Source organism: Chiloscyllium plagiosum, chromosome 13 (genome assembly GCF_004010195.1).
Source record: "Chiloscyllium plagiosum isolate BGI_BamShark_2017 chromosome 13, ASM401019v2, whole genome shotgun sequence".
In the NCBI taxonomy this organism is placed as follows: Eukaryota; Metazoa; Chordata; class Chondrichthyes; order Orectolobiformes; family Hemiscylliidae; genus Chiloscyllium; species Chiloscyllium plagiosum.
This window is the reverse complement of record NC_057722.1, coordinates 4,797,659-4,822,877: the sequence shown is the minus strand read 5'-3', so window position 1 is coordinate 4,822,877 and position 25,219 is coordinate 4,797,659. Positions and strand designations below refer to the sequence as shown.

The 25,219-nt window shown below is 41.8% G+C and overlaps 1 protein-coding gene across 6 annotated transcripts in view; it reads left to right on the top strand.

Moving 5' to 3' along the window:
* The first annotated feature begins 3,741 nt into the window (after positions 1-3,741).
* The window catches only part of farp2 (FERM, RhoGEF and pleckstrin domain protein 2), a 182,375-nt gene continuing 160,897 nt past the window's right edge, over positions 3,742-25,219 (top strand). For all 6 annotated transcript variants that reach the window (XR_006313336.1, XM_043701708.1, XM_043701709.1 and 3 more), the window contains exon 1: positions 3,742-3,963. Coding sequence is in view for 5 of the 6 variants with exons in the window: in XM_043701708.1 (XP_043557643.1) it covers positions 3,769-3,963 (195 nt within the window). In the remaining variant the exon portion in view is untranslated. The remainder of the gene's footprint in view (positions 3,964-25,219) is intronic.

The window sequence follows — 25,219 nt, the reverse complement described above, 5'->3', positions numbered from 1 at the left end:
CACGGAAACGGTGATGTTTACGTTCGACGAATAAAACCTTAAATGCAAGCCTGACCTCAGGAACAGAGATCATGACTTTAATTTCCTGCAATCTCATTCATTCATGTCCCTTATGCAGGGGATTCTACCATCTTCACCCAGTCCTGCCTCCGAGAGACTCAAGGATCAGAAAAAACAAAATTAGCTGACCCTTAGTCCAAGAATCCCCACTGTGTGGGAAGCAGTCTAGTCGGCCCTTCCAGTCCACACATTCATCCGAATCGCATCCCACCAGACCCCACGGTATTCCCTATCCCATAAGCCTACACTTTCCATTGTTGATCCCTGTAACTGGCACATCCTAGGTCAGAGGGAGAAATAAAAACACAACACACAGAGAATGTGCAGACTGCCCATAGACAGAGACCTGACGCTGGGATCGCACCCCGGTTTGTGGTGCAGCTAGACAGCAATGAACAAGGGGCGAATAATGAATGTTGCCCTGACTAGTCATACTCACACCCTGTGGGTGAATGAGAAACAATGAAAACACATTCACAACATGGAAAACGGGATTCTTATCTGTGTGGACACAATTTGAAAGGATCGTTCACCCTGGATAGGAAAAAAGGACACTGATACCACAGAGAAAGCAGGCAATGTGGGAACTGCTGGATGGGATTCATTTAACGACAGAAATGGAAACTCATTTAATCAGTAACACTGGTAGAAGACCGTTCACCAGTCCCATGTGTGGGAAGGGGTCACTGAGCAAAACAACCTCCGGAGACTCCAGCAGGATTACATATTCCATCAGGTGTTCGATTATGCTGTCAATGTTGTTGTTAATCCCAACCAGCTATTTTTTCCATAGCGACAATCATAGAGTCATACAGCATGAAAACAGGCCTGTCAGTCCAACCAATCCATGTTGAACATACTGCCAAACTTATATAGTCCCATCTGCCTCCTCCTGTACCCGTTGGGTGGTTATAATGCCCTTGTAGTTTTATTACTTTGTTGTTAATCCAAAAAAAGGTAATATTTTGAGGACAAAGGGTTCAGGTCCTGGCAGGACAGATAGTAGAGTTTGAATTCAATACGCACCTGGAATTGAAGAGTCTCGTGACGACATGAATCAGTTGTGTGGAAAATCCCATCGGATTCATTCATGCCAGTTCGGGAAGCAAACTCATATTCATCTGTTCTGTCCCACAGGAGACTCCAGATGGATAATACCATGGTTGACTCTTAAATGTCCTCTGGGAAATAACTGATGTACCAGGCATGAATAAATTTATTTTAAAAATCACACTTTCCCATTCATGTTTGGAATCAATTGTTGCATTAAAGTTGCAAACGTACCCTCATCCATCTCCTATTGCAGCCCAGTCCTTGTGAAATACTGAACTTAAAGTTACTATGTTTTAGATGGAACACCAATCGGAGGCTGAATTGATTTGGAAGATATGCTGACATGGTTGTTGACCTTTCTTTAAGTTTCCATTCTGCAATGTAACCTCCAGAATTAACCAGGAGCATGGTGACAAGCGCTTTCCATAAGTTACTTCTGAACCTTATGAGCAAACATTCTGAAAAGTCAACTTGGGAAATTAAAATTTGCTGTAAATTAACCAGTGGTGGTGAGACTGTAACTCTAGTATTTGTGTAAAGCTACTTTGCTCATTTTCATACATGAGTTTATATTGACAAAAGCTCTAAGTAGTGCTTAAAATGATTGAAGGCTGAGTAAAGTAGTGATCTATAGTTATGTTTCAGAATGGATTTGGGAATTATAAATTAGCAGAAAGGTTTTGGGGTTGAACATTTTGGTGAGAGTAGATACCGAAAGTTTGGATGATGACAGATCACCTGTTAAGTGGATGGGTCCAGGCTTGTTTTTCAAATAATGAACGTATTGGGTATTGCTCAGGCCAAAGGGTTGTTGTAACAGTACCTTGAGTACCTTTGGATTGAGTTCTGAAGAAGGTTGCTGACCTGAAACATTGACTCTGCTTTCTCTCCACAGAGTTGAAAATGTATTGCTGGAAAAGCACAGCAGGTCAGGCAGCATCCGAGGAGCAGGAAACTTGGTGTTTTGGGCGGAGCCCTCCACAGATGCTGCTGGTCCTGCTGAGTTTCTCCAGCACTTTGTTTTTGCTTTGGCTTTCTAGCATCCGCATTTCTTTTTTTTTCCCCCCTTGTGTGGTTTTTGATTTTAACACCTTCACTGCTTTCCCAGCAGTGATTAGGTAAGTCAACACAGATCCTGAAACCTCCTAGTTGGTTATGTTATCTGTTGGTAGTTAGTGCATTTTGTCATTTCAAACCTTAATTTGGCGAATTGACTTTAGATGAGAAAAGAAGTATGGCTAGCTTGTACAGGCTTGCAATCTTCATCAAATATATGGTATTTGCAGGACCTTTAAGAACATGCTAATCACTAATTTTTGATTTGAATGCTTTTGAAGTTAGTGTTCAGGGATATGCTAGTCCATTTTGAAAGTCGGTTTCTTTGTTTCAGATGGGTGGCACTGTGGCTAGCACTTCTGCCTCACAGCGCCAGGGACCCAGGTTCAATTCCCGCCTCTGGTGACTGACTGTGTGGAGTTTGCACATCCTCCCTGTGTCTGGGTGGGTTTCCTCCGGGTGCTCTGGTTTCCTCCCACAGTCCAAAGATGTGCAGGTCAGGTGAATAGGTTATGCTAAATTGCCCATAGTCAGTGGTAAATATAGGGAAGGGGAATGGGTCTGGGTAGGTTACTCTTCGGAGAGTCGATGTGGATTTGTTGGGCCGAAGGGCCTATTTCCATACTGTAGGGAATCTAATCTTGAGTCTGTACATCTGTGACTACCATCCTTTCTGCAAAACCCACAGAGAGTTCTTCACTAGAAGATACTTTTGTATTTCACAGCACAGTTTGAAGAAAAATTATTGATTTGTGGAAACTGAAAGATCGGCAGAAGCTGTAAAATCAGAACCAAAAACAGGAATTGCTGGAGAACCTCCAGGTCTGGGAGCATTTGTGCAAAGAAATCTCAGTTAACATTTCTGGTCGAGTGCCCTTCCTCCGAACTCAGATGGTGACTTGTGAAGGTCTTTAGGGTCATCCTGAGAAAATGAAAGATGTTATGTAAATGTATTTGTGTCTGTCTTTCCTCTGTCTACTACAAGATTCTGTTGTATCTCTCACTTATATCTGTTCCAGTATTTTTGAGTGACTTGGCTTTCCACAGCTCCAAGCAAAGTAGTACAATCTGTATGTGCTGAGACTGAGAGAGACATGGTCAGAAATAGACAGATGTGAATGCACTTTATTAAGCTGAGCGATCAGTTTGTAAATAGTTCCTTTGTCAAAAGTGTAAGCAGAGAAGAGAGTGTATTAGAATAGTTTATGATGCTGGCCTGTTACAATCTTTAATGCTTCAATGGTTTGCACTTTTGTCCATCTCCCTGACTTCAGCTGTAATGTGATATTGGCATATATTATGTTTTATAAAAAATTATGTCTTGCACCAAAGTAGCTTGTGTGTAGTTTGGAAAAGCGCAGCAGGTCAGGCAGTATCCAGGGAACAGGAGAATCGACGTTTCGGGCATAAGCCCTTCTTCAGGAATCTGGATGCTACCTGACCTGCTGCGCTTTTCCAGCAACACATTTTCAGCTCTGATCTCCAGCATCTGCAGACCTCACTTTCTCCTGTGTGTAGTTTGGCCATGACCTGGCAAATGTTTCTGTTTGATAGTGTTTTTTTTTTTGCTAGGCAACATCTGCTGCCTGTTGGTGAGCTATGGATGAGATGGAAGGAACGTATCGTGTGCTGCAGACTCCAGGGGCTCGACTCGGAACACAGACAAATGCAGCAATCAGTACGTTGGAGCCAGGGCAAAGCCTCTCTCTGGCATCATCTCAGAAAGCCCGGGGCAAAGGAATCCAACTTACAGTCCTGTTGCTGGATGATGTACAGGAGCAAGTTGAAGTTGAGGTGAGAATTTTATTTTCAAAGTAGAAGTTGAGTAGTTTTGCTAATTTATGCTTTTTCTTTTGGAATGAATAATGGCAACCATTGCTTATAAAGGTATCCTTTATCTGCTGTTAGGAATTACAAGCTACAACAAAAGTAAGGTCCAACTGATAGTCCCATCATCAGCCTGGCACAATGATAACGGGTATGATATCTTAATGTGCAGAGATTTGTGATCCATAGTTGCCTGTTCTACCCCAGCATGCATACTTGTCATGGATCTTCAATTCACTCCTTTGTTAAAGTGTCCCATTCAATCACTTGATTATATCATCTTTGATTGGATTATCTGTTAAGGTTTGCATGGCATACTACATTACCCCAAGGACCATTGCAAATGTTTTTGATACTTGAATTTTTGCAGCGATTGGTTAGCTGGTGCTTTGGAACTAATTCGTGAATGTGAGCCAACCCCATAATGAAAGTAGGGGAGCAAGTTGGATAAATACCTGTTATCAAATAGATCACAGCAGTCGTGGTATTTAAGATGGTGTCACAGTATAGTATTGTTTTGTCACAGTAGAGTATTTATGTTGCTAGCTTTAGAACTTGATCTGAGAACTAAATTTGCTAATTTGCATCCCCACTGTTTCTCAAGAGTGAATTAATTTTGTTGTCCTAAAAGTGGTATGTCCAGTGGTAAATTCTTTACCTATTGTTACTTAAAATTTGAAGTGCGCTTAAAGTGTGAAGCAAATTTCTATGGAACCTGAATGTATGTAGAACTCAGTGTTGACTTACAGTTATGGATTGTACATCAATAGTTAAATATCAAGCAGAAAGGTGCTAGATTGTGATGGTCAATTACTAATTCACCAGATGGGCAAAGAACAAAATTTAATTGAATTGTCACATCAGTCGAGGTGTGTTGTGATATGCTTGACTGAGCATACAGTTGTTTGTCTAGGTAGCACATTTAAATTTGAGTTTGGTCTCCTGTATGCTGTCATTGGCAAATTTCACTTACACATACCAATGTGTTCTCCTCCTCCCACCCCTGACATACTGGTAAATAGGTAATTCCTCAGAAGGACTTGCTCCTATCTTGCAAAAGCCTAATTAACTTCACGTCACATATAAATTACTTTTATATTAAAAGGCTTCTAATAATGCACAGTTGAGTCAGATCCTTTGTAGTCACTGCTTCTTGAGCATTTTTAAATTCTAGCCATGAATAGATGCACAGCGGAGTTTCAGGGTCCAAGTAATAGTGTTGAATAATTGAATTAGGAGGGTAGTCAGGTGACTGACCTCTTCAACTTGGAAAAGGGTAAGATTGTTAGAATTCGACACAATATGAAATGGCAGTCATCTTTTTCTGTAGGACTATACTCAAACTAGGGGCTGTGAAAGGAAAGGTTGGAATAACTATTGTGAAGAATGACATCACAACACTGAGCAGTACTTAGTGGTGTTTTGGGTCGATCAATGCATATAAAAACCTTTGAAGACATTCAGTGTCTAGTTACTTGATGTGATGGCCCATGTTATGCTGTACTCTGGATGCTGTAAATCTGAAACAAAAACAGAAATTGTGGGAAAAGCTCAGCTTCTGTGAAGAGAAATCAGAGTTAATGTTTTGAGTCTGGTGGTCCTTACTTTGAACTCTCGAAGGCCTCCCTTATCCATGTCCTGTTTTGGCAAATACATTTTATAGTCCTGAGGAATGTTTGGTTGGGTAAATAATTCCTGACCTTTCAACATCAGTTATCTTGGAATTCCCATTACAGGAGATTTGCCACTAGGATTAATACTGATATATTTAATCAGTATTGATAAGTTAATATTTAAGCAAGTTATAGAGGAAATATGACCAGCTGAGCAGCTTCAGACAGGGAAGAAAGCAAAACTTAAAGTGGGAGGCAGAAAATTCAGAGAGAGTTTTGTAAATCGGAGCAAAAGATGTTTGACACTGGAAAATAAAAGAAAGCCTAAATGTGATTCATTGGACTTGAATAACAGTCATATTTGACTGATAAGCGCAACTGATTTCTCCTCCAAACACTGCTAGACCTGCTGAATATTCCCAGGATTTCCTGTTTCCTTTCAGATTTGTGACATCTGCAATATTTTGTTTTTAAGAGGAGTTTGGTTTCACTTAATGATATTTACATAAATCAAGGAGTCTAGTGAATAAAATAGATGAGTTGAGGATGCAGACTGACATATGGAAGTATGATTTGTTTTTAGTGATTATGAGCCACTCTTAAATATGACTAATGTTTTCAGGTAAGATAGAAAGGCTTAATGAAGGAACGTTTGAGGACTCGGGGACTACTCTCAATGGAGTTTAGAAGGATGGGGGGGGTGAAATCTGATTGTGCAGGATATTCTGTATGCTGCAAGATTCAGAGTGGACACTGGGAAGATGTTTCCATTGGCAGGAGAGATGAGGATCCGAGGGCACAGCTTTAGAGTAAAGAAAAGACTCTTTAGAATGGAGTTAAGGAGAAACTTCTCTAGCTGGAGAGTGGTGAGTCTGTTGAATTCATTGCCACAGAAGGATATGGAGGTCTGGTCATTGAATATATTTAAACCAGGGATAGATAAGTTCTTGATTGCCAAGGGGTTCAAAGGTTATGGGGCGAAAGTGGGAAAATGGTGTTGAAAAACCTATCACCCGTGATTGAATGGCAGAGCAGACTTGATGGGCTGAATGGCTTAATTTCTGCTCCTATGTCTTATAGCCTTATCGTCTAAAGACTGATTTTAAAAAACAAAACTCTAATATTAATGAAAGAAACCATTCCAGCCAAGGTAGGGACAGTCAAACTGCTGGGAGTGTATTCTGTAAACATGTGAACAATCATGGGGATATGAAAGAGTAAATTTGGAGGCATATTTCTGACAAATGCAAATCAATAAGGCAATAACAAGGGCATACTTTTATCTAGTCCCTTTCATAGAATGTAATGTCCCAAGATGCTTCACAGGACCATTATGAAAAAAAAAAGTCTGGTACAAAGTCATCTAATGAGGTGTTAGGTCAGATGACTAATTGCTTGGTGTAAGGCAGGTTTTGGACAGTCTTAAGGGAAGAAAGGAAGATGGAAAGCTATAAGGAGGATATTCCAGAATTTGAAACATAGATGGTTAAAGGGAATGCCACTGGCTAAATTGAAAGCTGATTTAGGCAAATGTGGACAATCTTAGATTGAGGTTTGTGAGCTGGAAGAGGTTACGGAGGTGGGGAAAGACAAGATGATGGAGGTAATTGAAAAATGGGATGAGAATTTTAAATTGAAAATGTTGCTTGAATGGGAGCCAAAGTAGGCCAGCAAAAATTGGTGAGATGGGACCAGCTCAAGGCAGGTACTGCAAATGCTGGAAATCTGGTTCAAATATAGAATGCTGCAGAAACCCTTTGGCAGCATCTGAGGACAGAGGAATAAAGTTCATGTTTTCAATACAGTATGATTGTTGTTCGGAAACTATTCTTTCTGCACAGATACTGCCAGATTTGCTGAGTTTCTTCAGCATTCTTTGTTCTATGATGGGGAGCTGGGACTAGCTGAGTTAAGATGTTTGAATCATCACAGAGGGGAGTATGAAGAGGTTGACTGGAATACATTTGAAGTGTGGAGACTAAAGGTGACAAATGGATATTTTTACAGGTGAGGGGGTGGAAATGTGATATTATATTATAGAGCCGCAGACAGACCATCTTGGTTGTGTAAATATGAAGTCTGATCTCATAAGGGTTGTGAACAGATCCAAAGAAGAATCACACTGGATTCAAAGTGTTAAGTCTTAACACAATCCAAAGATGTGCGGGTCAGGTAAATTGGCCAAGCAAAAATTGCCCATAGTGTGAGGTGCATTAATCAGGGGTAAATATTGGGCAGAGGATTGGGTCTGGGCGCGTTACTCTTCAGACTTGTCGGGTTGAAGGGCTTGTTTCCATACTGTAGGGAATCTAATCTTTCTTTCCCCACAGATGCATCCAGACCTACTGAGTTTCTCTAGCACTGTTTTTATCACTTACTTGTTGACAAGGAAAGGGAAAGTGTGGAGCTAGAGAATGGAGTTTGGAGTAAAAGTGTGGAGTTTTGTTTACCTTGATGTTAATACAGACACAGTCTGTAAAAACTACAACGGACAGAGAATTCCTAAATTACATTCAGAATCTTTTTTGGTCAGTGTATGGCAAACCCCATGAAGGGTCACTTTTCTGAATTTAATCTTGGGGAATGAGGCTGGGTTGGTGAAAGAGCTTCATTAGGAGAGCTTTTGATGGTATTGATCATAATTCAGTTGGTTAGCATAGTCGTGAAAAAGGATAAAGACAAAATTGGGAGAATACACATTTCACTATGCTGAGGAGTGATTTGGCAAAAGTAGATTGGAGCAGCTACTTGGTAGGGTAAATTGGTGTCAGAACAATGGGAGGCATTCGAGATTTGAGGGTTTCGAGTGAACATCTTTACGCAAAGAATGAGGGTGGGACAGCCAAATCTGTTTCCTAGATGACGAACTGCATGCAGAGTTAGATGAAGCTAAAAAGGAAAGCCTGTGTGATCTTAATATTGCAGAAAGCCTGTAGAAGCGGTTGTGGTAATGAAAGTAGAAGCAATAAAGGGAACGTGGAAAAATACTGGTAAATAAAAGTGAGGAATTCCTAACAATGTTTTATAAGTAAATAAAGAGTAAGAGGATATCCCAGAAGAGGATGGGGGTTATTAAGGACCAGGAACATGAACTGTATATAAAGGTGGATTATGAGTGACTTTCTTGATTCTTGGCAGCTGTTTTCATAAAAGAGGGGACTTATGATCATGTGGTTAAGGAGGAAGAATGTGAAATATTGTTACAATGAGCACGGTAAGTGAGAAAATCTAAAATGGTTTGACAACTTTGGAAGTGGCTAAATTGCCTGAGGCGCAGGCTGTTACAAGAATCTGAAGCTCTGACCACAATATTTCAGTCCTCCCTGGTCACAGGAATGCTGCCAGAGGATTGGAGGACTGACATAATTACACTTGTTTAAAAGGAGAAAGTGATAATCTGAGTAATTACAGGCTATTTAGTTAACTTGTGTTTTGGCCCTGGAACCAGCCTATCTAACCAAACTATTCCTCCAGTCTACACTCCAGTCATTCTTCAAAAGCCCTGTTGACCAAAGCAACTGACCAAATTCACATTGAAAGCTTTAATTTTCACAGGCTTGCCCCTTGATTTGAAGGGTATGTAACAAAGTACAGCTGACTCAAAACTAACTGCTACAGCAACGTAGAGACGATTCACTCAGCATAAACTCATATGCAGCATGTTAAAATATCTGATAGCACTGTAAGCTGAACAGTGTATTTTTAAAAAAAATTTTAGGTTGTCCGAGCAGTTCAAACTCTGATAATGCTGTTTTTTTCCATCCGCCCTCAGTTTGTCTTGCTTCACCACCCATGTTTCTTAAAGTAGTTGAAAGAATTAATACTCATAGAATCCTTACAATGTGAAAACAGGCCCTTTGGCCCAACAAGTCCACACCTACACTCATTCCCCTACCTTATTATCCTATATTTACCCGTTACTAATGCACCTACACATCTCTGAACACCATGGGCAATTTAGCATCGCCAGGCCACATAAGTCTGCATGTTTTTGGATTGTGGGAAGAAACGGGAGCACCCAGCGGAAACCCACGCAGGCATGGGGAGGGAGAATGTGCAAACTCCACACAGATAGTCGCCCGAGGCTGGAATCGAACCAGGGTCCTGGTGCTGTAAAGCAGCAGTGCCAGCCGTTGAACCACCATGCCGCCCCCAAACAATCCCTACAGTGTGGGAGCAGGCCAATTGGCCCATCAAGTGACACACTGACCCTCCGAAGAGCATCCTACCCAGACTCACCCCATAACTCCCATGGTTAATCCCTGCACACTGGGGCAATTTAACATGGCCAATCCACCCTAACCTCACATCTTTGTGACCATGAGAGGAAACCAAAGCACCAGGAGGAAACCCACACAGACACTGTGTGGGGAGGAATGTGCAGACTCTACACAGACATTCGCCTGAGGGTGGAATCAAGCCCTGGTCCCCGGTGCTGTGAGGCAGTAGTGCTACCCACTGAACCACCGTGCTGCATACAATTAGCAAGAACTTTAGGACAAATCTCAGGGCACAATCCCTGGCTTAGGAGGCTAGTGCTTTGTCCATTAGACCACTAGGCTGCAGTGTCATCAGAAACCTCCTGATCACTAGTTGGATGGGGAAAAACTGCTTGGTATGGCACTCAACCACCAGACCAGAAAGAATCATAGAATCCATGCATTGCTGAAAGAAGCCATTCGGTCCATTGACTTGTCTCTGACCCTCCCAGAGCATCCCACCCAGAATCAGCCGATCCTCCCTATCCTCCACTTACCGTAGCTAACCCACCTACACTGCACATCCCTAGACAATCTAGCTAACCGGAACATCTTTGGAATGTGGGAAGAAATGGGTGCACCTGGAGGAAACCCACACAAGCTTCACACAGTCACCTGAGGATGGGATTTAACCCGTGTCCCTGGTGCAGCACTGCTAGCCATTATGCCACCCTAAAATCCTATGTTTAATCCCTGATTAATCTTCTCAAGGAATCTGAGTGGCACAGTGGCTGATTTGGTAGTGAACAGGTTGTGCATTGACTGCAGGCAGGTTAATAATTGTTGATGATCTTCCCTCAGAAATGATGAGGGTGGGAAATAGAAATGATTCTTTAAACTCATAAGTTGTATATTAAAGTAATATTTTGGGTAGTATGTGCATTTGATCACTTTGTTGGTAGAAATCCCTTGTGCCCAAGACTAACGCTTTGTGCAACAGTAGAGGTACACCACTGAGTAGCCTACTTTTAATATTTTTAGATCAGGTGTTTGAGTGCAGTGTGAAAGTCTGATAGTACAACTTCACAAGTAATATTGCTGACTTGTAGTAGCAGTGTCCTGCAAAGAGTGAGGTGAAGAATTTGTTAAATTGTTGCTTGGTATAATTAGATTTGTTGACATGCCTCTGAGAACATAGGTCAGTGTGATAGTGGATGCTGCGTTCTGCATGGTATTGTTCTAGGCAGTGGATTTATAATAGACTTTTGACCTTGATGGGCAGCTTGAAGCTGTAAACAGCAGGCTGAAGAGAATGTTGAACTATGGGCTAAATGATACTGGTTTTGGGACGAAAGCTGGCAGGACACTGGGAAAACTCCCTTATCCTCCAAGTGATGTGGGATCTTTTAATGTACCCTTAAAACCAGCTGCACCTCCCTGATTAGCATTTCCAAAGGATGACAGCCTTAGAGCTGCACTGTAATGCAAAGCTATCCTTAGATAATTAATTAAATCTCTAATTCTAGACCATGAGCTCTTACTTTTCTGCAATACATCAACTGTTCTACTTGCATAATGGAGATTAGACTTTTGTGTGTATGCTTCTGAAAACTAATTCAGGATTTTCAGGGTGGCACGTAGCATTGCAGCCTCAGCGACAGGGACCTGGACTCGATCCCATCCTTAGGTGACTGTGCTGAATTTCTTCCGATGCTCAGGTTTCCTTCCATAGTCCAAAGATGTGCAGGCTAGGTGGATTGGCCATGGGAAATTGTCTGTAGTGTCCAGGGATGTGTAGGCTTGATAGATTAGCCATGTTAAAAATGTGGGGTTATGGGGATCGAGGAGGGGAGGGGTAGCATGGTCTGAATGGGATGCTCTTTGGAGGGTCAGTGCAGAGTCAGTGGTCTCTTTCTGCACTGTGGGGATTCTATATCTTTGCAAATTAGCTGCCATATTTCTTGCTTAATTCTGTGTTTGTATTGCTGTCAGTGTGTGTTTTTAGTGATACTGTTATAACCAGAGCAGCTGTCTTCACTCCATGAACCTGTTCTGTAAACAATTAGATTTGAGGAATGTCTTTGAACTAAAAATTGCTACTGAAAAATATTTGCTTAATGATTGAGCAGTCTCTATGCATGAAAGGAGTATAGTAACATTACAATTCCCAAACTCTGCTTCATTTGTTCTTTTCAGTATTTTCTGTAATTTTTTTTGTTCATGATATCTTATTGACCAATGGACCTGAACCCCAAGTGTAATTGGGCGTGCATTTTCTAGCTTTTACTGTGTAAAGATACTTTGTTCCATCTTTTACTGGTTCAAAATAGATAACATAGCATTACTTACTTTAACATGTATTTGCTGAGTTTCGCTCATTCGTGTAATCCAGCGATAATCTCCAGTAATGTTGCACTTTCGTTCTCCGGTGCTTAAGATGCTGCTTAATGTTGCAATGTCAGGTAAACTTGAATATGTGGCTTTCTTTCAATCAATCACCCAGTTTGTTAGTGAAAACGGTGGACTGTTATGGCTTCACAATAGAATCTTGCGAGATACCCTGTCTCACATCCTGCAAATTCGAGAGTGCTTGTCCACTATCTCTACTCTTGTATCCTGAAGTTCAGTTCGTTTCCAAACTAAGTGAGTAAGTTGCTTTAAATTCTATGAATTCTGATCAGTTAGCAGACTGTATGGGAGATGCCTTTGGAAGTTTATATAAATAAAATACAGAGGCTATAATCACCTCTTCAAAAATATTCAGTTGGACTTTCTGGGCATTTGCAGCTCCGTACTGATTATTTATTTTTTCCAACACTCCTTGATTAGTCGAGAGTTTCTCTTCAGCATTTTTTTGTACACTTATGCTATGCTTCATTCTAGATCTTAACCACTTCCTGCCAATACGTTGGGCCTAAAATTCCTGGTTTTCCTTCTCTGAGCTTTCTTTAAAAAAAGCGAGATTTCCAAATCTAAATAAACACTTCTCAGTCAAGAGAATTTTGGAGAATAAAGTGGAGGATGATAAAAAAGCCATTAAAAAAAGAACTCTGTCTCATGATGACTTTAACAGCTTTAAAGAGAGGGTAGAAAATGTGGGAACGATTGCTTGGAGTCTTCCCAGCTTCATCTAACTGAAAAATATTTAAATATCTGAATTGGCGTTCTGTTTCCAGTATTGTGAAATATGATCTTCGTACGGGGAATGTGATAATGGAAATCTGTGTGTGGTTTCATTGAACTCTTGTTGTTGCACACTCTGGCAGTATATGGAGTTCAACAGGAAGTATTGCATTTTTAAAAATAAAGACTCCATTCAGTGGTCCAATGCTTTTTGAAAAAGTGATTTGAGTTTTACACTGTAGTGTGGTTGGCGTTTGTTTGAAATACATTTGTGCTTTTTGTCATATCACTATAGAGAGCTCTTTGCTCATTGCTCCTCGAGTCAGAGAGATCTGCAGCATGGAAACAGACCTTTTGGTCCAACCCGTCCATGCCGACCAGATATCCCAATCTAGGTCCACCTGTCCCATATCCCTCCAAACCCTTCCTATTCATATACCCATCCAGATGCCTTTTAAATGTTGCAATTGTACTAGCCTGCACCACTTCCCCTGGCAGCTCATTCCATACACGTACCACCCTCAGTGTGAAAAAGGTGCCCCTTGGGTTTCTTTCCCCTCTCAGCCTAAACCTATGCCTTCAAGTTCTGAACGACCCCACACCAGGGAAGAGACTTTGTCTATTTATCTTATCCATGCCCCTAATGATTTTATAAACCTCTATAAGGCCACCCCTCAGTCTCCAATGCCCCAGGGAAAACAGCCCCAGCCTGTTCAGCCTCTGCCTACAGCTCAAATCCTCCAACCCCGGCAACATCCTTGTAAATCCTTTCTGAACCCTTTCAAATTTTACAACATCTTTCCAATAGGAAGGAGACCAGAGTTGCACGCAATATTCCAAACGTGGCCTAACCAATGTCCTATACAGCCGCAACATGACCTCCAACTCCTGTACTCAATACTCTGACCAATAAAGAAATGCATATCAAATGCTGCCTTCACTATCCTATTTACCTGCGACTCTACTTACAAGGAATTATGAACCTGCACTCCAAGGTCTCTTTGTTCAGCAGCACTCCATAGGACTGTACTATGCAGTGTATAAGTCCTGCTAAAATTTGCTTTCCCTGTTGTTAACTGTCTGTTGGAAATTGGGTTCAGTTGGTGCTTTCATTCGTCTCATTTTTGGAAAGATTAAAACTTGTGCTTGGCATTTGAATCTGTATTGCTGCTGGAAATGAATTCCACGTGCTTTTCCAGAGGTAGCTATTTGTAAATTATCTGTTTAAAGTGGCAATGGTCTCATGTATTAAAGCTATTTATTTGTCTGGGAGTGGTTTTCGATATTTTCTATCTGCAGTGGCTAGTAGGCTATCTCAGCCTCTGTGGCACTTACGTCTGTGCTCAAGGTTAAGTGGAGCTTGCTATCGCTGCAGTCTACTTGACATGTATCTGGCACAGAAGAATGGAACTTGTGTGGGTGTAGTTATTTTCTGGACTGGTTGAACCTGACTCTGATTCCCTGGTGTGTATTGTATTAGCCGTAGTATGCTTTTAAATAATCCTGCTTTCCATGTAAAGGCCTGATGGCGGTAATCATTTTTCAGAGGGAGTGCAATTCTCTATATTTCATTTTAGGCCTTTGGGAATGAGGTTTGCTTATTTTTGCAACGTGAGATAACATTGTGTTTCCCATATTTGGATGCCTCTACACATGCTATATGATTCCATTACTGATAAAGTTAGTGTACACCAGACTGGGGTGGCATGGTGGCTCAGTGGTTAGGGCTACTGCCTTACAGCACCAGGGTCCCAGTTCAATTCCAGCCTGAGGCAACTGTGTGTGTGTGTGTGTGTGTGTGTGTGGAGTTTGCACATTCTCCCCGTGTCTGCGTGGGTTTCCTCCAGGTGCTCCGGTTTCCTCCCACAGTCCAAAGATGTGTAGGTCAGGTGAAGTGGCCATGCTAAATTGCCCGTAGTGTTAGGTGCATTAGTCAGAGGGAAATGGGTCTGGGTGGGTTACTCTTCGGAGGGTCGGGTGTGGACAGGTTGAGCCAAAGGGCCTGTTTCCACACTGTAGGGAATCTAATCTTAAAAAAAAACCTTCTAGCAAAGCATCTCTGGCAAATTGCTAGGTAGCAAATGGCTGACCCTTGTTATCACCTCCTACCTTTGGATGGCTGAGATTGAAAATTGTGGGTGTTGTCAAGGGTATGGTTGGCCGGTGTTAATCTGACTGTTATATCCATATTGCTACAAGAAAGTTAGATTGTTGTTCTCTAACTGTTGGGTTGGGTAGCCAGCCTAGATGATCAGAATGTTTCCAGATCGATGCATAGAAATTGCTTTTTAAAAAAAAGCATTTTTTCTCTTAGCATCCAAATTGTATTTTACAACAGTGCAGTTTGAAGCAAAACAGACTACAAAAAGAAATCAGATTTCTCCATAAAAATTAATGTATAAACTGGATTCCCTACAGTATGGAAGCAGACCCTTTGGCCCAACAAGTCCACACCGACCCTCCAAAGAGTAACCCACCCAGACCCATTCCCCTCCTCTATATTTACCCCTGACTAATGCACCGAAAACCTATGGGCAATTTAGCATGGCCAATTCACCTGACCTGCACATGTTTGGATTGTGGGAAGAAACCCACGCAGACACGGGGTGAATGTGCAAACTCCACACAGGCAGCTGCCTGAGGTGGGAATCGAACCCGGGTCCCTGATGCTAACTGCTGAGCTACTGTGCTGCTCACCAGCTCCCAGGGAGTCTTTATGCCCCTGAACTGCAGAATCTGTGTCCCCAGTCCCTGGATGTCGATGCAGTGAATAAATAGAACTGAGGCCCTTTGCAGTGAGCCAGCAAGCAGAATAGGGGCCAGGGGAGTGGTAGGGCTGACATGTTGCTTGAATTTGTAGACAAATCTCTCAATAGCACTGGTCCATTCTCTTGATGATGACAAAGTGCAACTCTCCCGCCAACAATATCAAGAACAAAAATGGAGATGCACATTGCAGAGGCAGGCCCTAAACACTAAACAACTTAAAAATGAAGCAACCACAAGATTTAAAGCAAGGCCTATACAATTAAAAAAAGACAGTGGAGTTTTGGTCTTGTTGAATGCAAAGCGGTGCAAGTTCATTTGGCCTTGCATAAAGCTCTGGCCAGACCCCATTTAGAGCACTGCGTTCAGTCCTGGACATTTATACCTCAGGAACAATGTATCAGGCTTATATGGAAGTGGAGTACAGATTCACCAAAATAACTGTGGCCTTGGAGACTTAAACTATAAGGACAGGTTGCATAAACTAGACTAGTGTTCCCTCGAGTATAGCAGATTAAGAGTTATCTAATCAAGGTATTTAGGATGATTAAAAGATTTAGTAGAGCAGCGAGAATTTCCTCTGGTGCCGAAGCCCTTACAAGGGAAATGGTTGTACAGTGTTCAAGGTGGAGCTAGACTGTTAAGTGATGATGTCTAGAATTGCTTCTTTGCATAAAAGGTGGTGTAAATCTGGAACTCTACCCTTCCCTTCCAGGAGACATTTGATATTTATTGAATAAGATGTAGAAGGTCGCAGGGTGATGGTGAGGTAGATGGAGCTAAGTTCCAGCTCAGTCATTATCCAATTGTGTTGTGGGACAAATTCCAGGGATTGGGTGATCTGTTCCTCTTACTACTTTCACCTCCTTCAGTGTGATTTTTGACATTGCCGGCCTGTAGAGAGAGGCTTTGTGGCTCACAAGGGAGGTCATAAAGCCAGCAAATCATGGTCGGATATAATGGTTATAATACCGTTGTGGAGTCAGCCAGCACAGGCTGAGGCCACCCCCGGCCCCCCCCTTCCCCCATTGTAGCCTACACCCTACAGAGTCCCACTTCTTGCTTGATTTCTGTAGTTTTACAAATTGATTTCCATAACTTTAGATATGGGGGAGGTGTGGTATGGGTCATTGTTTGTGTGTGCTCAAAATGTTTTTGATTTTTGAGAGCTGTCTCATTGTACTTTAAAAGAAAAGCTTCTGTTCTATTCTTTGTTTGATTTCAATCTGACACCATAGTGCAGTCCTGCAGGAGTGCTGCGCTGTTAGATATACGTTATCCTTTGGGTGAGATGAACCAAGAACTTCCTGTCTTGTAAAGTGGACTTGAAAGATCCCTGATGTTGTTTTGAAGAGCAGGGGAGTTCTGGTGTCTTATTTAATGTTACCCATTAGCTAGTATCACTATCATATTGCTCTTTGTGGATGTTTGCTGTGTGTGAATTGGCTGCTACATTATCACACTATAATGGTGACTACACTATAAAGATATTTCACTGGTTTTAAAGTACTTTGGCATGACTGGTGGGCATGAACCTCTCTTGGCACTTTATTTGTAACTTATCATCTTGAGGGACATTGGAAGAGGTGAACAGAAATGCAAAGCTCAGATGAATGGAAAGAGCCTAGAGCAAACAAGAGACCAGTCAGTTGTATGCCTTTGCACCTTACTGAACCACATCAAGTGATATTTAATGTTGAGTTGACCACCATGACGCAAACCATTATTTGACCAGACAGGAGGCTGCCACTGAGTTTTTATTCAGTGTACTTGCTTTATTCCCTGTATATTTTATCATTTTTAAAGGCAATAGAAGTCTTGTAATAGCGTGGAATGGTTTTGAGAACAGTTGGGGAAAGGGCCATGTAGCTTTAAGTGAGAGCACGCTTCAGAGTTCCGTGAGCGATCAGAACCTCAATCTGCTGACAATTGCTTCTGGATTGCTTCCTGCCACACTTTACAATCAAAGAGCTCTTCCTGGACTCTGCAGTAATGCGATCTTGATACTGTCATAATGACTCTGGACATGCGCGGGGGCGCAAGGGGTGGGAATGGGCCTCTTTCTAGTAAAAATCAGATGAGTAATAACAGACAGGGTCTTTCTATAAATGCAAGCTAATAAGAATGATATAAGAACTACAAGACATCTGGAGCTCTGTGAACAATGAGGCCGATAGTACATCTTTAAGATTTAAGGAGCAAGAAAGAAACAGTATTACTTGAATTTAGTCACTCAAATTCACTCAATGCCTTTTTGTAAAGAATAGAAATAAGTAGTTGACGGAGAGTGTAAAAGGAGCATGGAAAGAAGAAAATGTCAGAGTTTCTTATTCAGACACAGATTAGAATTTTCTAAGAAAGCTTCCCCTCTGATGTTCATTCTAAATAAATGGTTTATTTTATAATGGATCATCCATTACGCAATGAACAGAAATTTCCTCCAGTTAAAAATTTTGATGATTGAAGCCCCTGTCTTCTTTGTTCAAAAATCTATTCCCTAGCCACTGACTCCATCCCTGTCTCCGGGAACTGATTGCAACTAAACCAGGCAATCTTCTGTCCAAGATAAGCTGTCAACTCTAACTGTGCCATCATGAATTTCCACTGACATAATGTCTCTTCACTTGTTGTGCTCGTTTTTCCAATGAAACCCAAATCTTGTGTGTTTATTTACTTCAACTGTATGGTTCAACCCACTCTTGACTGGTCCCTACCATTTAATCCTCCATAAATTTCAGGTCATCCAAAAGTTTCTGCCCATACTTTTACTTGCACCAGATCCTTTCAACTTGTTATCCTGGTACTTGATAACCTACATTGGTTTCTGGTCAAGCAACAGCCTTAATGTAAAAATCGAATCCTTTTTTTCAAATTCCTCTGTGGCCTTGCCCCTCCCTATAATCTGTGTTCTGCTCTGACTCCATACCTTTTTTTTTTAAATAATTGCATCTTTCCTAACCGTGGTCTCATGAGCATCTCCAATTTTTATTTTTCCATCGATATTTGCCAAGTCTGTATGTCTTGGAATTCCTTCTTTTACCTCTCCTGTCTCTTTGCTTTTCTCTCTGAGATTTTTCTTAACTGACTTATTTGATCAAGCATTTGACCTTCAACCCTGTTGTCTATGAATGTGACTCAGCTCCTTCTTGTTTTATAACATTTTTATGGAGCCTTGTGGTACTTTTACAATACGGTGTATGCATACGATATTGCTTGGTTTGTTACATTCCAGATATCTCCAAATGATGAAGCTGTCATTGAATCGGCACACGTTCTTCATCTCTATTTCCCTCTAATATGTGAAGTTAAACTCAATCCTGTACTTGAATTAAACTTTCTATTCCTATGGAGATCTTTAAACCTACCTGAGAATGGGTTGCAATCAAAAGCTTGGCATCTCTTCACAGACGAGACATAGAGTTCTTGGTTAATAATTTTCCCCTGATCAACATCATCTGAAACAGATTACCTGCTCACTTATCTTATTACAGTTTGCTTTAAACAAATCGGCTGCCAGGTTTCAAAGTTATAGCAATGATTATATTCCAAAAACTAGTTTTATGTGTACAGTCCTCTCATTTAGTGGTACTTGATTGGATATATATTAACAGAAGTGCTGCTGTGGGTGCTTTTTTTTAAGTCTCTTACTACTTTTTCTGTAACTTCCTGATGTTCTAAGCAAAAAAAATTCTTTGCCTGATTTTTTTTATTTCTCAAGTTTACCTTGGTTTTTTTGGAGATCAATTCCTGACCTTTTAATAACAATAGAACCGTTTTTAAAAAAAAAATGCTGGAATCTTAAATCGGTAGCAGAAAATGACTGCTGTGTTCTATAAACCACAGATTGTGATTTGGGCATTTGTGGTCCTTTGATGCCTTTATTGATAATAGCCCAAAGCCTTTTGGATTAATGTTTTCATTGTATGTTCTTTAGCAGCTAAACTGCTGGAGTTTGTGAGAAAGCAGTGGGAGGTTAGCTTTTGCGATTGTTCATTCAAGCATCTGGTTCAGAACTATTATAAAAAACTCTTTGAATTGAATCATTTGCATGAAATTTTCTGAATTTTTTGCATTGTTGAGGTTAACTCTTAACTTTTCTTGGTATATGTCTTCATTCATTCCAATAAATAAATTTCCTTTTTACACGGCACTTTTGACACAGTAAAACGTCCCAAGGAATTTCACAGGGACCATTTGATATCTTGCCCTTTCAGGAAACATTAAGACAAGTGACTAAAAGCTTAGTTGAAGAGGTTTTGCAAAGAATCTTAAAGGAAGAGAGACATATATGGAAAGGATCAGGGAGAAGGACTTGGGTCTTGGATAGTTATAGGGTCAGCCACCAATAGTGGAGTGGAAGGATGTTGGGACAGATTTCTTTTGTGTTTGAGGATTAGTGAATGGTACTGAGCAGGGGTTTTACCTCTTGTATCGAAATGGTTGAGACCCTGCTTTATAATGCTTTTATTCTTGCATGGGATATGTGCAGATTTCTGTTTTTTTGTGCAGGAAAAGCTTTGTAAATGCTTCATGCTGCTGTAGGACATATTGAATCGGTTGGGTGTTGGCTCTCTTTATTGGAGAATAGGGAATAAGGACCTTTGGGATTCCTTGGGTATGTGGAGACATGGTATTTATGGTTAGGCCAGCTCTTCAGCAAAAAAATCCCCATAATTGTATTCAACTGATTCAGAATAGCGTGGCTGGAATCGTTGCTGCTTACATGGCATAATGTTTTGTAGTAACTTTACCAGCATTGGTGGGGCTTGCAGCTGTTCATATCTTCAGTTTGGAAATCCTGTAAACAAATAGTGGCAGCAGGCTTTGGCAAACTTACACGCTTCATTAAAGGGTAACAGACCATTGATTATATGTTCACAAACCTAAAGCTGATAGATTGCTGGTGTGAGATAAATACCAGGACTGAGATCCAGCTGAATGTGGTATATACACACCCTGCACACTGCAGACTTTGTGAGACGTGTCTATTTGTATTGTGCATAATGGTACATGACTAAAGACCATGTGTTTTCACACTGTAGTCTGTGTTCCATTCAGCTGTTGAGATGTGTTGAGTTTGAGAGGTTCTTTGTGCAACCTACCCTGACAATTATACCTGTCCTGAGCACAATTTTCTTTGTATTAACGAGGACAGTGTGTTGCTGTGTGTACACGTGCGCTTACAAGCTGTTTGGATTTTGTATGCGCAAATGTGTAGTTGTGCTGTAATTGTCATATTGCAGAAAGAGTTGGGTTATCTTGTTTTTTGCTTCCCGATTAATAAAATTCTTGAATGTTCAGTTTTTTAAAATTTTAATTTCATACTGCAGTATCTGATGAGGTCAATTTCAAAAGTTATGTATGATTTAAATTTGTGTTTAACAGTAAAACTGTGCTTTGCAGGGATATATAGGGAATGTTGATCAAAGCTGTTTAACCTTGCTACTCGAGCAATAATCGTAAGTAGCTGAGTGCTTCATGTATGATGATCAGCTTGAGATACTTTCGCAAGATGCGTTCCCTTTTTCTCTTCTCCCCCGCACCCCCATGATGATTTAGCTGTACTAAGAAGCTGGTTGGTCCAATTTCCTAAAGTGTATTTTCTTCAACTTGTGTATCTTGAAAAGTGATCATCAAGTAATATTCCTCCAACATCTACAGTTTATTTATTTTCATAACTTGTGCAGGTTTTTTGTTTCCATTTTCAAAGAAGCTGTGAGAAAGTTGTATGTAAAGGGATTATTTTGAGTAAAACACAACAGTACAGATGTTCCCAACACTGGGCTTGATTAAAAAATAGTTGTAGTTTGCAGTGTCCACCGTCTCAATTGTTTTTTAACCCAGCCCCCTTGGGTATGTGTTCCAGCTGTTGTGAGCAAAATTTCAAATGCACAACAGCACACATGCTCTGACTTCCAGAATGTCATGTCATGTGTGGGGGTGGAAGGATTAGTGTGACTTGGATGAAAGGTTGTGCTTGTGTCTGAGTTTATGTATGAGGCTGCCTTGAGAGGTTATGATGTAATTTTAACTTTCTACCCTAACGTTTTAACCTGTTAAGACTGAAATCACTATCTGAGTTTATCGCACACTTCTTGACTTGATGCCCTTGACAGTAAATTCTGTACCAGCTACCTCTAATTCATTATAGTTGAAGTATGAATTGCAATGCTGTTATTTCTTAGTACTTCACCCAACATATTGATCTATTTTTCTAGACTAGAGTGCTCTTACGAGTCCTGTGGGTTGGAAACCCTGGCTGCTTATATCCTCATTCTTCTTCTGAGGAATAATAATAAGGACCTTCTGTCGGGTTGATTAACTCTGTCTCACCTAGAGCGATGTAGGAACTCTGGCACATTCGTTTCTGTTGCACACAAACGTATGAATTGGAGCTAGCATAGGCCACTCAATCCTGTCAGCCTCCTCCAGTGGCTGAATTGATTACCCACATTCCAGCCTGCTCCCAATAACTTTGATTATCAAGAACCTAACCACATCTGCTTTAAATATTTCTGCTGCCTTTTACAGGCATTTTCAGCCCTCTTTGCGAAAATAAATAATTAACTTGTCTTCAGTAGGCAACCTTGTATTTTTTAAAAAGTGACTCTACCTAGAGGATAGATTCTTTTCTACCTTCACGTGCAAAAACCCTTCAGAGTCACTACTTATTCTTCTGGAATCCAGTGGATGCAAACTTAGCTAGTCCAGTCTTTTCTCTCAAAGCAATCCATCCACTCCAGGTATTGGCCTGATATAGCTTCACTGAATTGCTGCCAATGCATTGATCATAGAATTGTGGTATCATAGAATCTCTGTGACAGCAAACAATTCAGCCCATTGAGTCCACACTGACTCTCAGTACAGCATCCCACCCAGACCCACCTCCCTACCTTATCCCTGCATTTTACTTGGCTAGCCCACCTAACCTGCACATCTTTGGACTGTGGAAGGAAACCGGTGCACCTGGAGGAAACCCACACAGACTCTGGGAGAATGTGCAAAGTCTGAGGGTTGCCCAAGGGTGAAATCAAACCTGGGACCTTGTGCTGTGAGGCAGAAGTGCTAACCATTAAGCTAGCGTACTGCTCTTATACTTTAAAAAAGTGGAGTGCACAGAGCCTGTGGAATTCTCTGCCAGAAAGTGGTTGAGGCCAAATTGAATGTTTTCAAGAAGGAGTTGGATATAGTTCTTCAGCTAAAATGATCAGAGGATACAAGGAGAAAGCTGGAACAGGGGACTGATTTGAATGATTAGTCATGTTGTATGCTGGAGCAAACTCAAAGGGCTGAAGTAAAGGGGGTAGTCCTGGAAAAGCGCAGCAGGCCAGGCTCCATCCAAGGAGCAGGAGCTCTTCATCAGGAATGAGGCGTGAGCTGAGGGGGTGGTGAGATAAATGGTAGGGCTGTGGGGCTGGGAGGAACGTAGTTGAGAGTGCAATAGATGGATGGAGGTGGGGATAAAAGTGATAGGTTGGAGGGGAGGATAGTGCAGATAGGTGGGAAGGTGGGGTGTGGGGTGGGTGTTAGTTGGTTGGTGTCCCGGAGATGTTCTCTGAAGCACTGTGCGAGTAGGCATCCTGTCTCCCCAATGTAGAGGAGATCGTATCGGGAGCAACTGATACAGTAAATCATGTGTAGAAGTGCAGGTGAAACTTTGCTGGATGTGGACCCTCCTTTGGGGCCTTGGATGGAGGTGAGGAGGGAGGTGTGGGCACAGGTTTTGCAATTCCTGCGGTGGTAGGGGAGGGTGGGTTATTGGGGAGGGGGCGTGGATCTGACTAGATAGTTGAGGGAATGGTTTTTACGGAAAGTGTATAAGGGTGGGGAGGGAAATATGTCTCTGGTGGTGGGGTCCATTTGTAAGTTGTGGAAATGGCGGAGAGTGATGCAATGTGTGCGGAACTTGGTGGGGTGGAAGGTGAGGACCAGGGTGGTTCTGTCCTTGTTGCGATTGGAGGGGTGGGGTTCGAGGGCGGAGGTATGGGAAGTGGATATGATGCACTGGAGGGCATCACTGACCACATGGGAGGGGAAATTGTGGTCTTTAAAGAAAAAGGCCATCTGGTGTATTCTGTGGTGGAACTGGTCCTCCTGGGACTGAATGCGGCAGAGGCAGAGGGATTGGGAATAAGGGATAGTATTTTTGCAGGAGGCAGGTTGGGAGGAGGTGTAATCCAGGTAGCTGTCGGAGTTGGTGGGTTTGTAGAAAATGTCAATGTTGAGTCGGTCACCGTTGATGGAGATGGAGAGGTCCAGGAAGGGGAGGGAGGTGTCCGAGATAGTCCAGGTGAATTTGAGGTCCGCATGGAATGTGTTGAAGTTGATGAACTGTTCAACCTACTTTTGGGAGCACGAGGTGGCGTCAATGCAGTCATCAATGTAGCGGAGGAGAAGGTGGACAGTGGTGCTGGTGTAACTGTGGAAAATAGAGATCGTGGTTGAGGGAGCAGTAGGAGGAGATGTCTTCAAGTTGGCACCTGGCTTCAGTGATGTAGAGGTCAGTGCGCCAAATTACCACTGCACCCCCCCCCTCCCTCCCATTGTCCACTGGTTTGATGGTGAATTTGGGGTTGAAGCAGAGGGAATGGAGGGCTGCGCATTGGGAGTGAGAGTTTGGAGTGGGTGAGGGGGTGGATAAGTTGAGGCAGTCAATGTCTCGGCGTCAGTTGGGCATATAGAGGTCAAGGGCGGGTAACAGACAGGCATGGGGTGTGTTGGAGTCAGGCAAAAGGGTCTTTGGAAGGTGGGCAGGAGTCTTGATTGAAAAAGTAAGCTCAGAGGCGGAGGTTGTGGAAGAAGTGTTCGATGTCAAAATTCGTGTTGAATTCATTCATCCATGAATGGAGAGGGATGGAGGTAAGGCCTTTGCTGAGGACTGATTGCTTGTTCCAGGTGGATGTGCTGAAGGCCTACTTCTCCTATTTTCTGTTTCTGTAACCAATACTGTACACATACTGTAGATGCAGTCTCACCAATGCCCTGTAAAACTGAAACATAACCTAAGAATTATAACATTCGGCACGGATGAGTTGGATCAAGCTCGGTTTCCATGCTGTATGACTGTATAATAAATTGGCTTTCCTAACCTGCATTGTAGTCTTCCATGATTCATGCATGAGGGCACCCAGGTTCCACCTTCCTGCCCATATTTGAGCTCTAAAGTCTCTCACCATTGAGATAATATGCTTTTTTATTCTTCCAATTTTCCCACATTATACACCATTTATATATAGAACAGTACAGTGCAGAACAGGCCCTTCGGCCCTCAATGTTGTGCCGACCTGTGAACTAACCTAAGCCCATCCCCTTACACTATCTCATCATCCATGTGCTTATCCAAGGATTGTTTAAATCTCCCTAATGTGGCTGAGTTAACTACACTGGCATGCTGGGCATTCCATGCCCTTACTGCTTTGCCAGCTCTTTGCCTACTCACTTCACCTAATTATATAATACCATAAGACACAGGAGCAGAAACTAGGCCATTCAGCCCATCGAGTCTGCTCAACCATTCAATCA